General features: G+C 34.0%; 2 protein-coding genes and 1 long non-coding RNA gene across 3 annotated transcripts; 2 read left to right on the top strand and 1 right to left on the bottom strand.

Moving 5' to 3' along the window:
* Positions 1-2,760: 2,760 nt before the first annotated feature.
* Positions 2,761-7,261, top strand: LOC120074126 (protein TRANSPORT INHIBITOR RESPONSE 1-like). The gene is made up of 4 exons (XM_039027146.1): positions 2,761-3,836; positions 4,880-5,372; positions 5,542-6,302; positions 6,563-7,261. Exons 1-3 carry the CDS (start codon positions 3,331-3,333, stop codon positions 6,295-6,297), a joined length of 1,755 nt encoding a protein of 584 aa, XP_038883074.1. The 5' UTR covers positions 2,761-3,330; the 3' UTR covers positions 6,298-6,302; positions 6,563-7,261.
* Positions 7,262-9,434: 2,173 nt separating this feature from the next.
* On the bottom strand, positions 9,435-19,470 carry LOC120074127 (sugar carrier protein C-like). Its single transcript, XM_039027147.1, has 4 exons — positions 19,241-19,470; positions 18,606-18,928; positions 17,892-18,527; positions 9,435-10,292 (listed from the first exon to the last, which is right to left on the bottom strand). Exons 1-4 carry the CDS (start codon positions 19,452-19,454, stop codon positions 9,771-9,773), a joined length of 1,695 nt encoding a protein of 564 aa, XP_038883075.1. The 5' UTR covers positions 19,455-19,470; the 3' UTR covers positions 9,435-9,770.
* LOC120074128 lies at positions 10,211-10,952 on the top strand. Its single transcript, XR_005480897.1, has 2 exons — positions 10,211-10,352; positions 10,559-10,952. It is a non-coding gene; the product is annotated as an uncharacterized LOC120074128 (long non-coding RNA).
* Positions 19,471-19,928: the final 458 nt, after the last annotated feature.

Below are 19,928 nucleotides of genomic sequence, written 5' to 3' on the forward strand. Positions count from 1 at the left end.
AAACGACCGATCATATAAAAAAAATTGATTAATGTAAAAGGACATATTGTTGCTATTAAGACGTCGCTTTCTGATGTGCATTTAACGGCGACAGTGTGAGAGGATCATATTTGATGCCCATCTTTACATCATAACATTTTATGTGGTGATCAAATTATCTCACCTTTTATTTTTTTATTTTTCTCTTACATAATTGAAGATTTTATATTTCATATTTTATTTTCCCTTACATAATTGAAGATTTTATATTTCAATTAACAATTATATTATTTTTCATAAACAAATTTAATAGAATGAATACTAGAATTAGGTCTAACCTCAATAGAGTCTAACAATGTATACGAATTGGTTTGGAATGGGTTAAAGGTATTCTTTGTATCAATTTAAAAATTCATATTGGTTGAATTGACAACCCAAAATAACAGAATAAAGTCTAATCCAACCCAATCCAATCCTTAAAATTCGAATTGAGTTTGATTAGGTTGTCGGATTATCATTTTTTTTTCTTATTAATTTAAAATACGTAAAATGATCTATAACACGTAGATAAGAACTAAAATATCATAAAATTTAAATGTTAAAAATAAAAAACATATTATATTTATTATAAACTTTAAACAAATATAAATATTATAATAATTTTTTAAAAAAAATATTAAAAAATTTATAGATTCATTAATTCAAAGTAGTCAAACTTTATATATATCCAAACATCATAACAATATTACTCGGTCAGATTTAAATACGTTAGAGTCGGAATGCTGAAAGAGAGGAGATATAAACCTTTGACTAACTAAAAGCATGCCCCTTCCATTTTTGGATAATTATGATTTTTTTTTTTTTTTTTTTTTTTTTTTTTTTTTTTTACATTTTCTTCAAATTTGGAGCTGAACAATGATGACCTGTTTCTCAATCCACGAATATAAATTAATAAATTTATACAGCATAAGAGAATTGCCGAGGATTGGAAAATAGGCACAGCCGTCCGATTTTTAATATATATTTATTAATGAAATTGTTGTGATAAAAAAATCTCATATTCTGTTAATTTTTTTGGGGGTTAAATTATAAGTGTGCTAGCTAATATCTAATAATTGTTGATTTATAACTTTTTCAAAAAATGTTTATTACGTAATTTCATGTCTAATAAATATCTAACTATTAAAAAAAAATCTCATTTTTCTAAAGTTGCATTACAAAATGGAGATGTCAAGATTTATTAGACAGAAGATTAATTCTATGATTAATAATGTTGAGAGTTATCCAATGTAAGGCCCAAAATCCATGGACAAGCCTAATCTTATAAGGTACTAGGAGGAGACATACGAGAGCATGTGTCCCAAAAGAGAAACATCAATACTTCAAGATTTGGGTCGACAAGTTGAGCCGACAAATATATTTCAATCGAAAAATAATCGAGTTAGATCCGGATTGACAACTTGCAACCTCGAGTTTTAGAAACGTTTCTAACACTATATCTATTATCGTCACATGCAATCAGAGGCATGTGTCAAAGGATATGCTTATAAACATCCTCATTCAACCACCCCAAGGGAGAGACTAAGTAATTTCCAAAAGAGAGACTTGACCTTATTTCTTTTTTTGAGCTTAGCTAAACTGGCAACTTCCTGTACTAACTTAAACATAGAAGTGTAGTAGGTTTGACCTCATATCATTGCAAGAATTTCTTACGCATGTTAGTTCGGAATATCTTGAGACGAGACCAAGGAGAAGTGCTTTAAAGATTAAGGTCACTGGCAGCAAAACTTAAAGCAGACGAGATTCAAACGTCAATTAGATTAGAAACTTTTTTTAAAATGTCAAATATGTCAAGTTAATTTAACATAAAATTACAAGTTGAACAACTTATTAAATATTTGTTTAAACACAAAGTTACAAAATTTAAGGTACATAGATTAAGGTCGGATGCAAGTATAAAAGTTTTAGATCCTAATGAAGCCTATATTTTATTTATACGGTCATTTGAGGAATTTGGGAGAAGGTCGAAGGGTAAAATGGAGAAAGTGTTTCCTTTGCAAAAAGGGGTGAAATATGTGATGATGAGTTGAAGTGAGCCGCTTCCACATATAATTGCCCATTGAAAAATGTAGGTCAATAATTTTCATATATAATTTCTTGGCCTAAAAAGCAAAATTTCTTTCTCCTTAAAATTACATGTTAAATTATATGTTAGTCCATAAACGTAAATAATTATATTTATTTATTTTCTAAACTTTCACGTTAGATTTTTTAATTTTTCAAATCATTAAGTTTTTAATTTTGTATTCAATAGATCTTTAAAATTTTTAATTTTATATCTAATAGATAATTGAAAATATTTGAAAAACTCATAAATATACTAAAAATTATCAATTATCAATTAACTTTGTTTTAAAGGTCGAATAGGTCGAAGAATTATGTGATACAAAAATTAAAATTTTAAAGATTTATTAAAAAACTTAATAGTTAATTTTAAACATATTTAAAAAAGAAGATAAAGTTTTGAAGAAGTTATAATTAGATTATAAAATTATAAATAAATCAAGTGAAGTCAGATTCAACAAGCAAAGGGCAGTACCCGGGCAATCCGCTGCCACAAACATGCCCAGATTTACAGTCATCAAAAAAGAAGAAATAAAAAAAGTGTTGACGTGTCAGTAGTTGATTGGAGGTGTGGAGAACGCGCCAAAACGCAAGTGGGGGTGAGGGAAAATAAAAATTAGGGATTGTGAGGTTAGAGGAAGGGTGGAGAAAGAAATGCAGGGGAGAGGATTGTTTTTTTGCTCTGTTTCTGCTTTTTCTATAATACGCAATTAGTTGGCTTTCTCACTTTGGCTCTTCCCACTTCCCAATCGCTACAAAAGAACCCATTTTTTTTTCTGCTGTTTTTCTATTATTTGTTTCACAGAGATAAGATACAAAGAGAGCACTGAGTCAACTCGGTCCTCTCTTTCTTACTCTGTTTCTGCTCTTTCTTCTTTAACTGGATATAGGATCCCGATCTTTTATAGGCTTCGTTTACCATTCGGCTTTTCAAGTTATTGTAGCTCTTCAACTTTTGTTGGGGGTGGGAATTCCTCCTTACGCATCAGTTTTTTGTTGCCTTTTTCTTCAATACTTTAGTCTTCATTTTGGTTTGAATTACCCCTCGTTTCTTTTGTCTCTGGGAAATTTTGCGTTCCTTGAATTTTCCCCCTCATTGTACAACTGTTCCCACAGTTTCTAAACAAGTACATTTTCGAATTCGAACTTTTTTTGGGGGGTTTCTCTTGTTTTTCCATATGGGGTTTTGAGATAAGTCGATTTGTCGTGGGTTTTTTGAGGGGAATAATGAGTTCGAAGAGGCAGAAAGGGTCAGGTGATTCGGATGAGTCGAATCGGGTTGGTTCAATTTTTCCAGATGAGGTATTGGAAAGAGTTTTGAGTTTGGTGAAGTCCCACAAAGATAGAAGTTCTGTATCTTTGGTTTGTAAAGATTGGTTCAACGCCGAGCGGTGGTCTCGAACCCACGTTTTCATTGGGAATTGTTACTCTGTTTCGCCGGAAATTGTAATCCGACGGTTCCCAAACATTCGGAGTGTGACGCTGAAAGGGAAACCTAGGTTTTCAGATTTCAATTTGGTGCCTCCGAATTGGGGAGCTGATATTCATTCATGGCTTGTTGCTTTCGCTTCAAAATACCCAAATCTCGAAGAATTGAGGCTCAAGAGAATGACCGTAACTGACGAAAGCTTGGAGTTTTTGAGTCGTTCTTTCCCAAATTTCAAAGCCCTTTCAATGATGAGCTGCGATGGTTTTAGCACCGATGGCCTAGCCGCCATTGCCACTCACTGCAAGTACGTCATTTCTTCTTTTTAAAACTCTGATTCATTACGATGAGATCTGGGTTGTTTGGGGAAATCCCTTTTGAAAGAATAGGGAATTTTATTATATTTTATTCATTATTTTCCCTCTTGGAATATTGATTTCTTTTGTGTTAGATGCCTCCTCAGAAAAAGGTTTTTTCATTTGCGTTGTGGTTATGAAATTAAAACAATGTTTGGTTGGTTTGGTCACTGATTCGTTTCTTTCAATTAGCTTTATATGGGGTTGCTGATGGACACCACCCAAACAGTATCATGTCGGAATCATATTGAAAAGTTATGAACTTTATTCATTCATTCATACAAAATGGAATGGGAACTCATAATAAATACAATTGTACTGCGTATAGTTCTGTTATTGGTGCTTATTATAGCATCACTTCCTACTGATTGAACTCTGATGAGAAATTTTTAACTTTTGTTATATCCACCTCTCGTTTTTCTGTTTCCCTTTTTTCTTGGATGCGACATCTAACCTGCTTTTCTCTGTCATATGGTCGTTGGCATATCACATCCTTGCAACTTTGTCTCCATTATTATCAACTTGATCATTAATTAATTACTAATGATATGGGAAGATCAGTCATTGAACAAATCTGGCCTTCTGCCCACCTCTTTCTACAGGAATCTTCAACCTACTGCCATGGCTCCACTGATTGTGCCAGCTCCCCAGATCTGTTGTCTTTAATGAAGCTTCAATTTGGGGGGGCGGGGCTGTGCCTTTTATTTGTTTATTTATTTTTCAGGAGGCTACTATTTATTCATGCTAATGAATGGGTTGAGTTTATCATCATAAATTCTTAAATTTATTACATGCTGTGATGTTGACATAGAATAGATATAAAGGATGACCTTGTCAACAGTTACGAAAAGTAGAAACTGATCGTTTGTTTCTTTTTACTAGATATGTTCTTGGAAATGATATTTAGTAAAGACATCAAGCCAAACGTTTTCTTTCTTGGGTGGGTGTCTGTTTTTGCAAGAAAGCGAAACTCTAACTTCTAATTTGATGCCAGGAACTTGACGGAGCTTGACATACTTGAGAACGACATTAATGACAAAAGTGGACATTGGCTGAGTTGCTTCCCAGATACCTTGAAATCTCTGGAAGTACTCAACTTTTCAAGTTTGAACAGCGATATCAGTTTTGAGGCCCTTGAGAAGCTGGTAAGAAGGTGCAAATCACTGAAGGTTTTGAAGGTTAATAGGAATATAAACTTGGAACAATTGCAGAGGCTACTTGTTCACACTCCTCAGCTAACGGAGTTAGGCACAGGGTCTTTTTCACAAGAGATCACTCTTCGGCAGTATTGTGACCTCGAAGATGCTTTCAAAAGTTGCAAGAATCTGCGTACTCTCTCTGGTTTGTTGGAGTCGACAGTGTTGTATCTCCAAGTTCTTTTTCCTGCCTGTGCAAATTTAACTTTCTTGAATCTGAGTTACTCTATTCTACACGGTGGTGAACTTGCTGGACTTCTTTCCCACTGCCCCGTTCTTCGCCGCCTTTGGGTATACCTCGGTTTTCCCTTCCTTTCTTTAGTTTAATATTAACGAGCGAGAGAGAGAGAGAGAGAGAGAGAGAGAGCAAGGATTGTGCAATGCAAGCACCTAGGATTTGAGATATCTCCTTCTATGACTGTTCATACTCGAGCCCTCTAATATTATGTTCCTGGTGCAGGTTTTAGACACAGTGGAAGACAAAGGCCTGAAGGCTGTTGGATTGAGCTGCCCCTTGCTGGAGGAACTCCGTGTATTTCCAGCAGATCCCTTTGCCGACAATTTAGTCCATGGTGTAACTGAGTCCGGGTTTCTTGCTGTGTCTTATGGCTGTCGTAAACTCCATTACGTTCTCTACTTTTGCCGCCAGATGACGAATGAGGCTGTGGCCACCATTGTGCAGAACTGCCCAGATTTCACCCATTTTCGTCTCTGCATTATGAATCCCCACCAACCAGATTATCTTACAGAGCAATCAATGGATGAGGCCTTTGGTGCGGTGGTGAAAACTTGCTCTAAGCTGCGTAGACTCGCCATTTCGGGCTTGCTAACAGACTTAACATTTGAATATATCGGGAAATATGCAAAAAACTTGGAAACTCTTTCAGTGGCTTTTGCTGGAAGCAGTGACTGGGGAATGCAGTGTGTTATGAGTGGTTGTCCAAAGCTGAGGAAGTTGGAGATCAGAGACAGCCCATTTGGAAATGCAGCTTTGCTTTCTGGTTTGGAGAGGTATGAATCCATGAGATCACTATGGATGTCGGCCTGTAAGGTGACAATGAACGGGTGTCGAGTTTTGGCGAAGCAGGTGCCGAGGTTGAACATTGAGGTCATTAAGGATGGTGGGAGTGATGAATGTGAAGCTGAAAGTGTATATGTATACCGCTCTGTTGCAGGTCCACGAAGAGACGCCCCGCCTTTCGTTCTCACCCTCTAATCCTTGTAAGTATTAAGGATCATCTGCCTTTACAAAATTGAAATTTGAACTCCAGATCAGATTAACAAGTTGATTATTACATTTGGGATCAAAAGTTGCCCAAACAAGTACCAACTTTTCCATTGAATTCTTCCAACCTCAGAAAAGAAATACATTCGAGACGTCCCAAACCCTGATTCTTTTATGGAAATATGTGGTTTTAGTGTTTGAATTTGATCATTCACTGTGTTTTTTCTGATAAGAAGTGCTCCATTGTTTATTGCAGAGGTGAATGTAGCGCTAACTGGGGCACCATATCCATGTGATGGGAAGAAAGATGAAAAAAAAAAGATGGAGAGTTGCAGAAGTTTGTAAAGAGAAGGCCTCTTCACTTTAAAGACTTGTGCAGACAATTATCGAAATGGGTTCGACAATAAAGCTTTTAAAGAGAGTGATCTCGGGTGCAGACGACGACGAGGCTAATTGCAGTTGAGTTCTACTCAAAGCACAGCCTAAAGAAGTGTGGAAACTAGAACATGGGAAGATAAAAGAATCTGAAATGGATTGAGATGAGAGACGGTCAAAATGTGATGGTCTTTTCTTGGTTGGAGAATTTGGAGAAAGCCAAGAAAGATGTTGGAAGCGCAGGCTGTTCTGTTCCCATGAAAAGGGCAAAACTCAAAAGCCCATCTGGTTTCCGAGTAATGATTATTGTCCAGGTTTAGAAGTTGGAATAATTGAATTTCACAAGCCTTTTCTTTTCTTTTTTCTTTTTAAATGCTATTCCGACAGATCGGTTTGTCTCAATTGGGTTGGGAAAAAAAAGAAAAGTTAGCAAGTTAAAATGGATAATGTTTTCATCATTTCGGGAAAAACGACATGTAGTTGATTTATAGTTCAAATCTCTTGCCAACCCAAATTGATGAATGCCCCAAAACAACCAAAGAATTTCTATTTTTGTTTGGTTATAATACAATGTTATTTATTCACTTGTTTCTTGAACAATAAACAAAAGAAAAATTAAAAAAAAAAAAAAAAATTTATGGAACGCATATTTATTTAAGTTGGGAAATTGGTTATTCACTTATTAGAAGAGCATGTGGAAGTGCGGGAATTAAGATAGGGTGTCCTTTTCGGTGTGCTGTCTGTTAGCTTTTTATTTATTATAGTTTGTAATGTGTCACATTCATTAGTACCTAAAGTCCCAAAGGGATTGCCTTCTAATACCCTCTCATCCCAAACCCTATACTTATATTATCATTTTTATTTTTCTCATTTCTTTCTGTCCCTTTCATACTTTTCATTCCATTTATTTTTAACATTCAAATTCTCTTTTTCTCTCTCATTATGGAGTGAAACTCAAATTGTTTGGACTTTGTATTTGGACTTCAATTAAAATATTTTTAAGTAGGGTTCTTTATTTATTATTATTAAGTTTTCTGTATATTTTCTATCCCTTTTTAATGATTCCACTCTTTCTTTTACTCATAAATTAATATACTAAATTTTAGACGTTTGTTTATGAGAAATTTGGATTCTCATTTTTTCTAATATTATTGTTGGTGTTATTTAAATTTTTAAAAATTCTAAAGTGGTTATGTAAGTATATTTTAGTAAGTTCATTTGTTTATTATTTTTTTTTTTTAGAAACAATCAATAATAGATAAAAAAAAAAAAATGTCTAGCTCCACCCGTAGTTGTAACCATTTTATATCCTTCCTCATGCTAGTATAACCTCTTTTTCCCCCTTTAATCCAAGCTCTTTAAATTTCAAAATATCATAAACCATATTCAGTAGCAGAGTTAGGAATTTTATACATCGACACTATATATACAAATCTAACAAAAAATTTTTTTTGTAAATGAATGTAAAAAAAAGTATTCATAATTTTATATATAAACTAATTTCTTATATTACAATTGTCTTCTACGAGTTTTCATATTTTTAAATTGATCTTAACTATTCACTTATTTCTGGTTAGATAACAACATAAACAAAATGCAAATCCTTTGAAATCTTATATTCTAACCAATTAAAATATTCACTTAACCAATCTATATTAAATTGTCTCAACTTTGCACCAAAATTCTTATGTGAAAAAGTATGATTTTCAGGCTGACAGTGACCTTTTAGTAAATATGTGTATGAACTCGATCTCAAATATTATAACTATAGCCATAAATTTTGGTTCTTAAACCAGCATCTACAGGTAGTTCTTCTCGATTGATTTATGTATAAGATCGATCAGAATCCAAAACATTTTTTTCTTTGAAGATGATGCCTCAACAGTTTCTATTGTTGTTTTTCTTTTATAATATTTCTCCATATTGATTTTGAGTTAACTCTACAAAAGTGTTAATAATAAGAATATTATATCCTATTATATAGATTTAAAGACATAAAAATTTAAAGTCTAAGAAGATTTTAAAATTTACTTGTCGAGTTTGTATATCCAAATGAATGACAACAAATAATCTTCTTACTTGAACTCTAAAACTAATTTTAAAAACCTATACGAGTAAATATAAATGTAAAAATAACATGAAAATACATGAAAATATATAAAATATAATGTGAATATAAAAATTATGTGCAAAAAATGAACGATATCTTTTTAATCGAATGTTCTTGAGATTGAAAAGTAAATTTCAAAGAAAAAAAAGTTTACAAACTGTCATCTAAAATAAAATATTGTAAGCAGTAAGAGTCAAACACCTATCCATTGCCAACCAAACAACATTACATACCAACAACCAAAACCCGAATAAATTAAAGAGAGCACATGCCCCTGACTCCTACGTGGCTCCACCTTTGATCATATTAAGTGATTAAACGAGTTTCTTTTATATTCAAATAACAAGATGGATAAATTGATGATCCTAAGGTTCTTCGAGTTTTTCCCATTTGTGATCCTCATTATGTCTCTTCAAGATGGTGCCTCATTTGGTTCACCATTTTTGGACTGGCTCCCAATTTTGTGGATTGAATGTTTGTTTGGACTTCATGGGTTATGATATCATATTAGATAATATAGAGTTCCATCTCAAAATCAATTTACTCGTGAAGTCCTTTGATTTTTTTCAACAGGGATCGTCAACACTTTTCATCTAAGTTTTGTTCCAATCCATACAACTTATCCGAAAAGAATAACTTTTCCTTTACCATAAGTATTAGGGACTTCTAAGATTATAAAGTGTTCAAACAGTAGGTCTACATTCAAATCTTCAAGATTTAGCTTTATCAATGGAGATGAACGTTAGAAAAATAAAAAGTTACAGAAACTTTTTCCTCATTAAACCAAATGAGATCCCACCTTTATGATCTTTCCTCTGTTATCCCTAAATTCCGTCTCTAACAGATGTACACACACATTACTCCCTTTTCAAATATCTTACCTAAACAACACGCGAGTGTAATAAATTCCTTTCTTAGAGATAAGAAACAGCAAAGCAAATTGAGAGGTATTTGCTTCTAAGTTCTCAAGAGAGACCAATCAATATGCTCTTATCTCATAAATCACATCCAATGACGGTGTGACAGTTGAGATTACTTGTTGCCTTCCTTCCCTCATCTCTAACCCTCCTATTTGGGAATCATTATGAGTCACAAATCTTGACCAATACCAATGGCTCTTCCACACTTTGAACATTTCTTCAATTGGGATGCCTTTTGTTTCTGGGAGGAAGAAGTAGATGAAAAGTGTCATTACACAAACCCAGGAAGCAAAGAAAATGAAGAGACCAAACTTCATGTGGCAAAGCATTGTCAAGAACACTTGTGCCACTGCAAATGTGAAGAACATGTTTATAGAGACATTGACACTTTGAGCTGCCGAGCGAATTTCCAGTGGGAAGATTTCACTAGGAACAAGCCAACCAAGAGGCCCCCAAGACCAAGCAAAACCTCCAACATAATTGCATATAAAAAGCACCACCACAATTGCATACCACTTTGGCAAGTTTTCTACCATTCCATTCACTCCAAATTTTGCTCCAATTGCCCCTGCTACAATTGCCTATTGAATAATACAACAAGCAAAACTGTTAAGAAATCGACTATTATTGTTTTTTATTTGGTAGGTAAATTTTCTTTTATTGAAATATTAGATCTTTTTCGGTTGACTTCGTGATGGACGGTCCGGTTGTTTGTTTTGGAATGTTTCGATCTTGCTGGTTTCTTTATCTGTAACTTCCTTGTTGATAATGTTATAAAAGGAAGTATGAGAATGTCTCATTTAGGTCTTTTAAGAACTGAATGTTTAATTGTCGTTTTGGTGTGCAGCCATTGCTGAAAGAGAAGAAACGAAGAGGTCTGTAGTTTTGTTATCGTGCATGGGTAAATCTTTGAAGAGAAGCGCTAAGTTTAGGGGGAGCCTAAACGTACAAGATCAATAAAGCCTGAGCTGAGAATAGATCTTGAGATAGGTGACGTCAAGTTTAAGGGGAGTCTAAATAAATTGTCTATTTAAGGTTTACTATATTACTTGATAGTTGTTCTATCAGTTAAGTAGTTTCTCTTGTAAACCTTCTGAATAGTACTTAGCTTCTTTTTAATTTGGGCATTATGCCCCCCAGATGTAGGTAAAGTTATACCGAACTGGGTTAACATATTGTGTGTTATTTTTCTTCTCTGCTCGTTTCTTTTATGTTAATACTTATGTCAGCATCATTGTGTCCATCATCATATATACAGTTAACTGTTTGTACATTTTTCAATTGGTATCAAAGTGGGTTCATTTGTTATATTTCCGTTAATTTTCTGCAATGGAACCAATCAGAGAAGGTGGATCTACTACTAGACCTCCAGTCCTTGATGGGACAAATTATTCATACTGGAAAGCCAAAATGACTGCTTATCTAAAATCAATTGACAGTAAGACCTGGAAAGCTGTTGTAAACGGGTGGAGTCATCCAATAATCACTATGAGGATGACAAAGTTTCTTACAAACCTAAGAAGGACTGGACTGAAGCAGAGAATGAGGCTTCCATAGGAAATTCTCGTACTTTAAACGCAATTTTCAATGAGGTTGATAAGAATATTTTTCGACTTATTAATACGTGCATTTCAGTTAAAGGAGCTTGAAAAATTTTGGAAGTTGCTCATGAAGGTACATCCAAAGTGAAAATGTCTAGATTGTAGATTCTAACTTCGAAGTTTGAATCTCTAAAAATGATGGAGGATGAAACAATAGCAAATTTTAATGTACGTATTCTAGACATTGCAAACAAATATTTTGCCCTTAGTGAGAAAATGTCAAAAGAAAAATTAGTTCGAAAGATTCTTTGCTCTCTGCCAAAACATTTTGACATGAAAGTGACCGCCATTCAAGAAGTACATGATATAGCCGCTATGAAAGTTGATGAACTGTTTGAGTCTCTTTGTACTTTTGAATTGACATTTGATGAATAAACGGACAAGAACGGTAAAGGGTTAACTTTGCAATCATATGTGAATGAAGACCATATCTCCAAAAAAGGAAAGAAAGTGAAGAGAACCTTGCTGACTTGCTTGCTCCGTTGACAAAACAATTAAACAAAGTATTAAAGAGACTAAACAAGCGTCCTGGTTAGTACAACACACCTTATGTTAGAGACAATACTAGAAACATCAATCATAATATGCATAAGAGTTTTAAACCTTTTGAATCGAAGAAAGACAGTGAACAGAGTTTGGATGGTAATCAAAATGGCAGAGATTGTGTCCTGGTTAGTACAACACACCTTATGTTAGAGACAATACTAGAAACATCAATCATAATATGCATAAGAGTTTTAAACCTTTTGAAGTGAAGAAAGACAGTGAACAGAGTTTGGATGGTAATCAAAATGGCAGAGATTGAACCTTCAAATGCAGAAAATGTGAAGGTTTTGATCACTTCAAAGCTGAATGTCCTAACTATTTAAGAAGACAGAATAAAAGACATTCAGCAACCTTGTCAGATGATGATTCAGATACTAGTAATGATTTAGAAGATGAGATTCGTGTCCTGATTGGTTGTACAACTATTGATGAGTCCACGATAGTTAGTCATGTTATGGATTGAGTTAGAATGTTCCTTAGGTGAAAAATGTTACCATTGAAGAAGTGTATGAAAAATGGGAAGCAGATCTGCTTGCACTGGAACAACAAAAAGATTGTATTCAAAAGTTATTAGAAGACAATCATTGTATTTTGAGCACTATATCAGAATTAAAGAAGGAACTGAAATGTCTCAACAACATCTGGATTAATTGTCTAAATTTGTTCGCGTGTAAAATTCAGGTACAGATGATCTAAACAAGATTCTCAACATAGAGAAGTAAGTTGCTGATAGAAAAGGGGTTGGGTTCAGTAGTCTAAGGAAGTCTGGTTATAGAACAACATTGTCATCTAAGATTGTCTTTATTCCTACTCAAAATCCTCACATGTCTGAGCTAAAACCAGATGATACTATATTTGTGGCTCATGTTAAAATTAGTAAGCCTCAGAAGAAATGAGTGTGTCATTACTGTGGGAAGGTAGGTCACGTTCATCTCTTCTGTTTTTATCATCTTGGCAGAAAGGAATACAAAACACCAAGACATTCTTCCCTAAGTACAGGTACTTTGAGTCACGAGTGTTGGGGTTGATGCCCTAAATCTCGTACGGTCCTATAGTTTGTAAATGTATCAAACAAACTCATTGTCTATTTAATAAAATAGATGATATTTTATTCCATATTTTTGTTGCATTAACCACAAACTAATAAACTAACATCTAAGGTTATCTTGTAACTTAAACATGTATGTAGAGACATATAGGTGGAGGTGGATCATGTTTAAGTGATAACCTAAATGGTCTATAGTAGATGGATAAGGCTGGGTACCTTATCCTAGTGACATTACGAGTATGGCCCGCTTTGTAGGTGTTATAATTGTTGTAAAGTGCTACAAATGATTTGATCTTGATCCTTCATGTATAGACATGTGAGTGAGGATATTCTACACAAAGGAGTTTGTTTAAGACCAGGCCACAAAATTTTTAGTCTCATTATATAATATCATTTATAATAGAGACTTACATTTCACCAGGATGAACATAGGTAATATGACCTGAATCTGGAATGAGTTGTGAACTCCTGCCTATGAGGGCGGTCCTTTGATTTGTATGAGTGAGAGTGGTCAGATCATCAACTCAATAAGCCNCCAGGCCACAAAATTTTTAGTCTCATTATATAATATCATTTATAATAGAGACTTACATTTCACCAGGATGAACATAGGTAATATGACCTGAATCTTGAGTGAGTTGTGAACTCCTGCCTATGAGGGCGGTCCTTTGATTTGTATGGGTGAGAGTGGTCAGATCATCAACTCAATAAGCCTACCATTTTGGGGATTCGTCTGATTGGGGAGCTGGGAATACAACTACACAAGAAGGAATTCACTCCTTCCCCGAGGTTGGGGGTAGGTAGATAAGTTGCTCCCTTAAGGGCTAATCCCAGGGCTTGAACAATATGGTACCAACACTTCTCCTGGCTCGAGAAGGTTTAGTCATAGTTGAACTATGATCTATTGTTCATTAGAGGGATCAGTGATATTTAAGGAGTTAGATGTAACTACAGGGGCAAAACAATGGCCTGCTGTACTTACGAGTAATTTGTGAAGGGTTATCGTGCTGTTGATTGGTTATATCCAATGGACAGAAATATATCTGTAGTGCGAAGAGTTCAGCTGTTGATCTTTATTGGAGTGCCCGACCGTTAACGGATGGTGAATAATTTAATTAACGAATTTGATTAATTATTCATGTAATGTTGGAGCTTCAAGCTACAGGTCCATGGGTTCCCCTTGGTAGCTCAATAGGATTAAATGAGAATTAGTTTTTGAATTAATTTGAATTATTCAAATTAATAGAGAGATTTAATTATATATGAAATATTAAGTTATTTTAATTATATGTGATATAATTATTATAATGTAGTTGATATATTATAGCTTTCGTGAGAGGAAATAAATATTTGAATATGATAATATTATTAATATGAATCAGTTTCATAATTATTAAATTTAATATAAATGTGATTTATATTAAATGCTATATAAGAGACAAAAGAATCTATAGGTTATATTGTATATGATGCAATATTAAAATTTTTGATCATATGTTGTATTTGATATAACATATAATTTAGTATATATGATATGATAAGTTAGTTACCATATATATATATATATATATATATTAAATATTATTTTAATTTAAAATGAGGGAGGGAGTCAGACTCCCTCTCTTTTCTCTCCACACATTCCAATAGATGACTTGTGCCATGCTTCATGCTAAAAAGAGAAAGATAGGAGAGAGTCTCATTCTTCATGAGACACACTATGAAAAATATAGAAGAGTTATGTGAGTTTTGAGTTGTTGAAAAATGTTCTCAACTCTTCCTTCTCTTTACTAAAAACTCTCCCTCATTCCAAAGTAGTCAGAGCCCACAACTCCTGGGTTCTCTACCTGAGAATACCGAGGAAACCATTGTGGTTGTTCTCATTCTTGATCGAGGTTTTCTTGAAGAAAGTCTTCAAGGCGTTCGTGTACTGTTCGAGGGATTATTGAAGAAAAGTCTTTAAAGGTAAGGTTTCTAAAACCTAATCATATAACATGTTGTAATTTATGTAAATGCATATCTTATTCTTGATTTACTGTAAAATTTACATTCAATGAAAAATGAGATTTGGGACGATTTTTCTTCCGCTCACGATTCCCTTCAATTTGGGATCCTTCAATGAAAACAGAAGAGTTACTTCTAGAAGATTTATTTGGTGTATCAAAGATGAAAAATCTCAAGAGAGGATATCCTACAATGTGGCTTTTACCTCGTCACACATCTCAAACCAAGAAGATTGGCATTTCAACAATAGATGCTCGAGGCACATGACAGGTGAAAAATCCTTCTTTTCTGATCTAAAAACATGTGGCTTTAGACATGTAACCTTTGTTAATGGAGCTAAAGAAAAATATTGGGTAAAAGAGATTTGTTGAGATCTGGTCTTCCTACTCTTCGTGATGTTATGCTTGTCAAAGGCTTGACTACTCACCTAATTGGCATTAGTCAACTGTGTAATCGAGGATATCACGTAAGTTTCTCTAAAGATAAGTGTTTAGTAAAGGATGATAAAAACTTGTTAGTTATGATAGGTTCTCGTTCATCGAATAACTGTTATCATGGGTCCCCCAATGCTTCTATTGATGTATGTAACTCTTCCAAAATGAGAGAGCCTGAAGTGTGGCACAAGAGACTTGGTCGCATAAGTCCATGATCAATAAGAAAAGCAATCAACGTGGAAGCCATTCTTGGATTATCCTCTCTGAGCGTAGAAACTGATTCATTCTGTGGTGAATGTCAAACTAGTAAACAAGTTAAAACCTCTCATAAAAAAGTGACACAATGTGGCACTAGAAGAGTTTTGGAGTTACTACACATTGACTTGATGAGACCCATGCAAGTTGAAAGTTTGGAAAGTAAGCGGTATGCTCCCGTTTGTGTGGATGACTTTTCTCGCTTTACATGGGTAAAATTTATTAAAGAAAAATATGACACTTTCAAGGTATTTCAGATATTATGTCTTCAGGTTCATCATGGACAAGAGAATAACATTATTCGTATTAGAAGTGATCACGGAAGGAAATTTGAAAATTCTCGATTTGCTGATTTCTGTACTTTTGAAGGAATTCTATATGAGTACTCTGCTCCTGTAACTCCTCAACTGAATGTAGTTGTAGAAAGAAAGAACCGCATATTCCAATAGATGGCTTGTGCCATGCTTCATGCTAAAAGGATGCCCCTTCACTTTTGGGAAGAAGCATAAAATACAGTCTGTCATATTCACAATCATATTTATCTGCACCTAGGAGCTGTCAGCACTAATTATGAACTTTGGAAAGGAAGACATGCGAATATGACCCACTTTGTTGATGTTATAATTGTTGTAAAATGCTACAAATGATTTGGTCTTGATCATTCATGTGAAGACATGCGAATGAGGGCATTTTATACAAAGAGTTTGTATAAGACCGGAACGTGAAATGAATAGTCTCTCCTTATAACACCGGTTCTAGAAGAGACTTACATTTCACTGACGGCCATAGGTGACTTGACTTAATCCTATATGAGTTGTGAACTTATGTCTATGAGGGCAATCCTTTGATTTGTATGGTGAAAGTGGCCAGATTAGCTGACTCAACAAGCCTACTATTTTGGGGATTTGTCTGAGTAGGGAGTTGGGAATATAGCTACACAAGAAAAATTGATCCCTTAATAGCTGATTCTGGGTTGAATATTGAGGCTTCAACCTCTCATTGAGCCGAGAGGTATTAGTTTATAGTTAGACTATAAACTGTTTGTTGATTAAAGGGATCAGTGGGACTTAAAGAGTTAGATATAACTATAGGGGTATAACGGTAATTTGACCCATCTATAGTTATGAGCGATTTGTGAAGGGTTGACTCACTGTTGATTGGTTATATTTGTGAATACAAAAATATATCAACAGTGAGAAGAGTGTAGCTATTGGCTTTTAGTGGAGTGATTGGTAGTTAATGAATATTGATTAATTAGATTAAAGGAGTTTAATCAGTTAATCTCATATCATTAGAGTTTCTAATCTGTAGGTCCATAAGGTCCCATTGTTAGCTCATTAAAGGACATTAGAATGATTTGAATTGTTCAAATCAAATAAGAGAATTTTATATTAATGAGATTAATATATAATGATTAATTATAGATATGATCTGTAATCCAAATTATGTAAGAGAGATATATATATGAATAAGATTCAAATATTAGATGTACATGAATTAAATTCATAAAGAGATGTATATATATAAATATGTGGTATTTATATATTAATTAACTCCATATTAAATATGATTTAATATAGTTAATTAATTAATTAGTGGTTGATTAATTGATCAAGAAATAATGGAGATTGGAGGTTAGCATAAATATATAATATTTATGATATTTAATTAAATGTATATCAAATAGGATTTAATATATGGTTATTTAATTAATATGTCAATTAATTAAATAAGGGTTATTTAATTAATTAGCATTAAGGACATAAAACGAAATTTTTGGAGAAGAGGTTAACACTTTTCTATATAGATACATTCTTATAACCATTTTAGGTAAGATTTTGATATTAACAAAAATCTAGCCTCCACCTTCTCTAACTTCTCTCTAGAATTCCCTACCATTTTCCTCAAATTTCTTGAAAACCACACTTCCAAGTTCTTTGAATCCTAGAGAATAGTAAGGTAACATCATTGGTAGTGTACTTCTACATTGGAGAAGTTCGAGACTATTAACAACAATGGGAGAAGAAAACTAGAGGAATCAACAAAGGTAAGTTGTGATTTCTCCTATTTTCATTTTTCAAGCATGCCTATGTTTTATTTGAATGTTTATCCTAAAATTACATGTGTTTATTTTACTGTTTTTATTTATTTAAAAAATAGAATTTGTAAATGTAAGGTGTTCATTGGGATTCGATCCGTACAACATATTCAAGGTATTCCAACAAAAATGATACACCTAACTCTACTTAAAGTAAGAATGATAAACTTTCTAAGAGAGTTCAAAAGAAAAAGTACCTGACATAACAACATCTGAATGCCTCCCTCGAAAAAAAGGTACCTTCGTCCCCACTTATCAATGCCGTAAATGGAAACAATAGTGGCAAGTACATTCCAGCTGCCAGTGATGACGGCAGACATCAAAGAAGCGTCGGATTCGAAGCCGATAGAGTTGAATAAGAGGGGGGCATAGAACATGATGATATTGATGCCAGTGAGTTGTTGGAAGAAAGGAATTAGTATGGCCATACAGAGATGGGGTCTGTATTTCCTCTGCAGCAAGTTTTTCCATGGATGTTTGAGTTGTTTTGAGGCTTCACTAGCTGTAACCAAATCTTGAAATTCTTGTTCAACATCTTCAACTCCACGAACTCTTCTAAGTTGAAGTTTGGCTTCTTCATGGGGATTTTCTCCTCTTTCAATCATCGAATTTGGTGTGTCTGGTAATAGGATTGATCCAATGGTGATAATCATAGCTGGGATTATGGCTCCCCCTAAACTCAATCTCCATCCCCAACCACCCTTAATCTTGAATGTGAAATAGTTAACAACATTGGCTACAAGAATCCCTATTGTAATGGATAATTGGAAGAAGAAGTTCAAAGCTCCTCTGTATCTGTAAGGAGCCATTTCAGAAAGGTAGAGTGGCACAGACTGAAATGAACAACAATACAACTTTTTAAGACTTATCAGTCGCATTTATTAGACATTTTTTAAAGTTATAGTATTAACCTGATTTGTGAATCCAATACCAAAGCCGAGTAAAAGACGACCAAGAATGAGCATCCAGACAGCTTTGGCGAAACCGTTAATGATGGCGCCGGAGCAGAACAATATGCCACCGAGGAGCATGGAAGGCCTCCTGCCAAGCTTACGGGTTACTATCGATGCAACGAGTGAGGCGACGAGTGCTGCTAAGTAGAGCGACGACGTGAACATCGTCAAAATCTGACTGTCGTAGTGGCAATACTGGTTTTTTGTGGAAATCAAATTCTTTCTCTCGTACACATTCCAAAAGAACTTCTCCAGAAATGAGTCCATGGAAGTAACCCCACCTCAAATAATTTGACAATTTTCAATGATCGTATAAAAATTTAAATTATTTTACGTGCAGTTTGTTGGTAAGTATTTTTAACTATTCAGTTAATCGTATAGTTATGAAATGAAAACTAGATTATAAAAAGTAGCATCAACTTTGCAATTCATTAGAACAATATACTTATTCTTTCTTCCAGGAAATTAGGACTTCAAATAGTGTGGCGACAACCTAACTCGGGGAGATTCAAAATTCTCTTCTAGATCATTGACTTTCAACGTAGTTTTGAAATGTTTACAACAAAAATTAGCAAAAATTTTTAAATTAATACCTGAAATCCCAATATCGTAACCAAAAATGAGGCCGCCCATGGCAGCAACGATGCATGTTACGGTGACAAACGGAGTGAGTTTTCCGGGATACTCCTTTATACCTTCACCGGGGAGGACTCCTCCAGCTGCAGACATTGTTTTATTAAAGAGAGAAATAATGCAACAAAGTAGAAACAGAGAGAAACAGAGAACAAATTGGAAAAATGAGGACATAATAGAGGAAGAATTGAGAAAAGAAAACAGGACATTCAAGATGCCCCCAAGACGTACGAGTCAATGATAATGACTTGTTTTTCTATGCAAGTCTACTCATCATCACGGGTCAAAATTTGCTATCTTGATTAACACCTTGATGTTTTTGTCTATTACTTGTGCAACTTATTTATTGGTTTAAAGTCAATAATCTTGTTGATTGATATTATTAATACAAGTCTTGTCCACACATTTGAATACTAAAATATAGTTGAAATCTAATAATATTTTAATATAATATTACATCTCTTTCATTGGCTTCTTCTTTTTCAAAGAGGCAAATTTCAAAAAGTCCAAAATCAAGGCACAAGTCACCCACAATAACATTGTGCATCCAGTTAGGAAAGTTAGCAACCCAATTTTATTTATTTATTTATTTTTTCACAATTTTTCGAATTGGAAGAAACAAAAATATCAAACAAACAACATGAGGAA

Source organism: Benincasa hispida, chromosome 3 (genome assembly GCF_009727055.1).
Source record: "Benincasa hispida cultivar B227 chromosome 3, ASM972705v1, whole genome shotgun sequence".
Taxonomy (NCBI): domain Eukaryota; kingdom Viridiplantae; phylum Streptophyta; class Magnoliopsida; order Cucurbitales; family Cucurbitaceae; genus Benincasa; species Benincasa hispida.

Bases quoted from the DNA above. Each gene is read 5' to 3' on its own strand.
- LOC120074126 (XM_039027146.1), top strand. From the start codon at position 3,331: ATGAGTTCGAAGAGGCAGAAAGGGTCAGGTGATTCGGATGAGTCGAAT. The intron at 3,837-4,879 runs GTACGTCATTTC...ATTTGATGCCAG, and splicing joins GCCATTGCCACTCACTGCAA to GAACTTGACGGAGCTTGACA. The intron at 5,373-5,541 runs GTATACCTCGGT...TTCCTGGTGCAG, and splicing joins CCGTTCTTCGCCGCCTTTGG to GTTTTAGACACAGTGGAAGA.
- LOC120074127 (XM_039027147.1), bottom strand. From the start codon at position 19,454: ATGTCCTCATTTTTCCAATTTGTTCTCTGTTTCTCTCTGTTTCTACTT. The intron at 18,929-19,240 runs GTATTAATTTAA...AAATTATTTGAG, and splicing joins TTACGATATTGGGATTTCAG to GTGGGGTTACTTCCATGGAC. The intron at 18,528-18,605 runs GTTAATACTATA...TGTTCATTTCAG, and splicing joins GTATTGGATTCACAAATCAG to TCTGTGCCACTCTACCTTTC.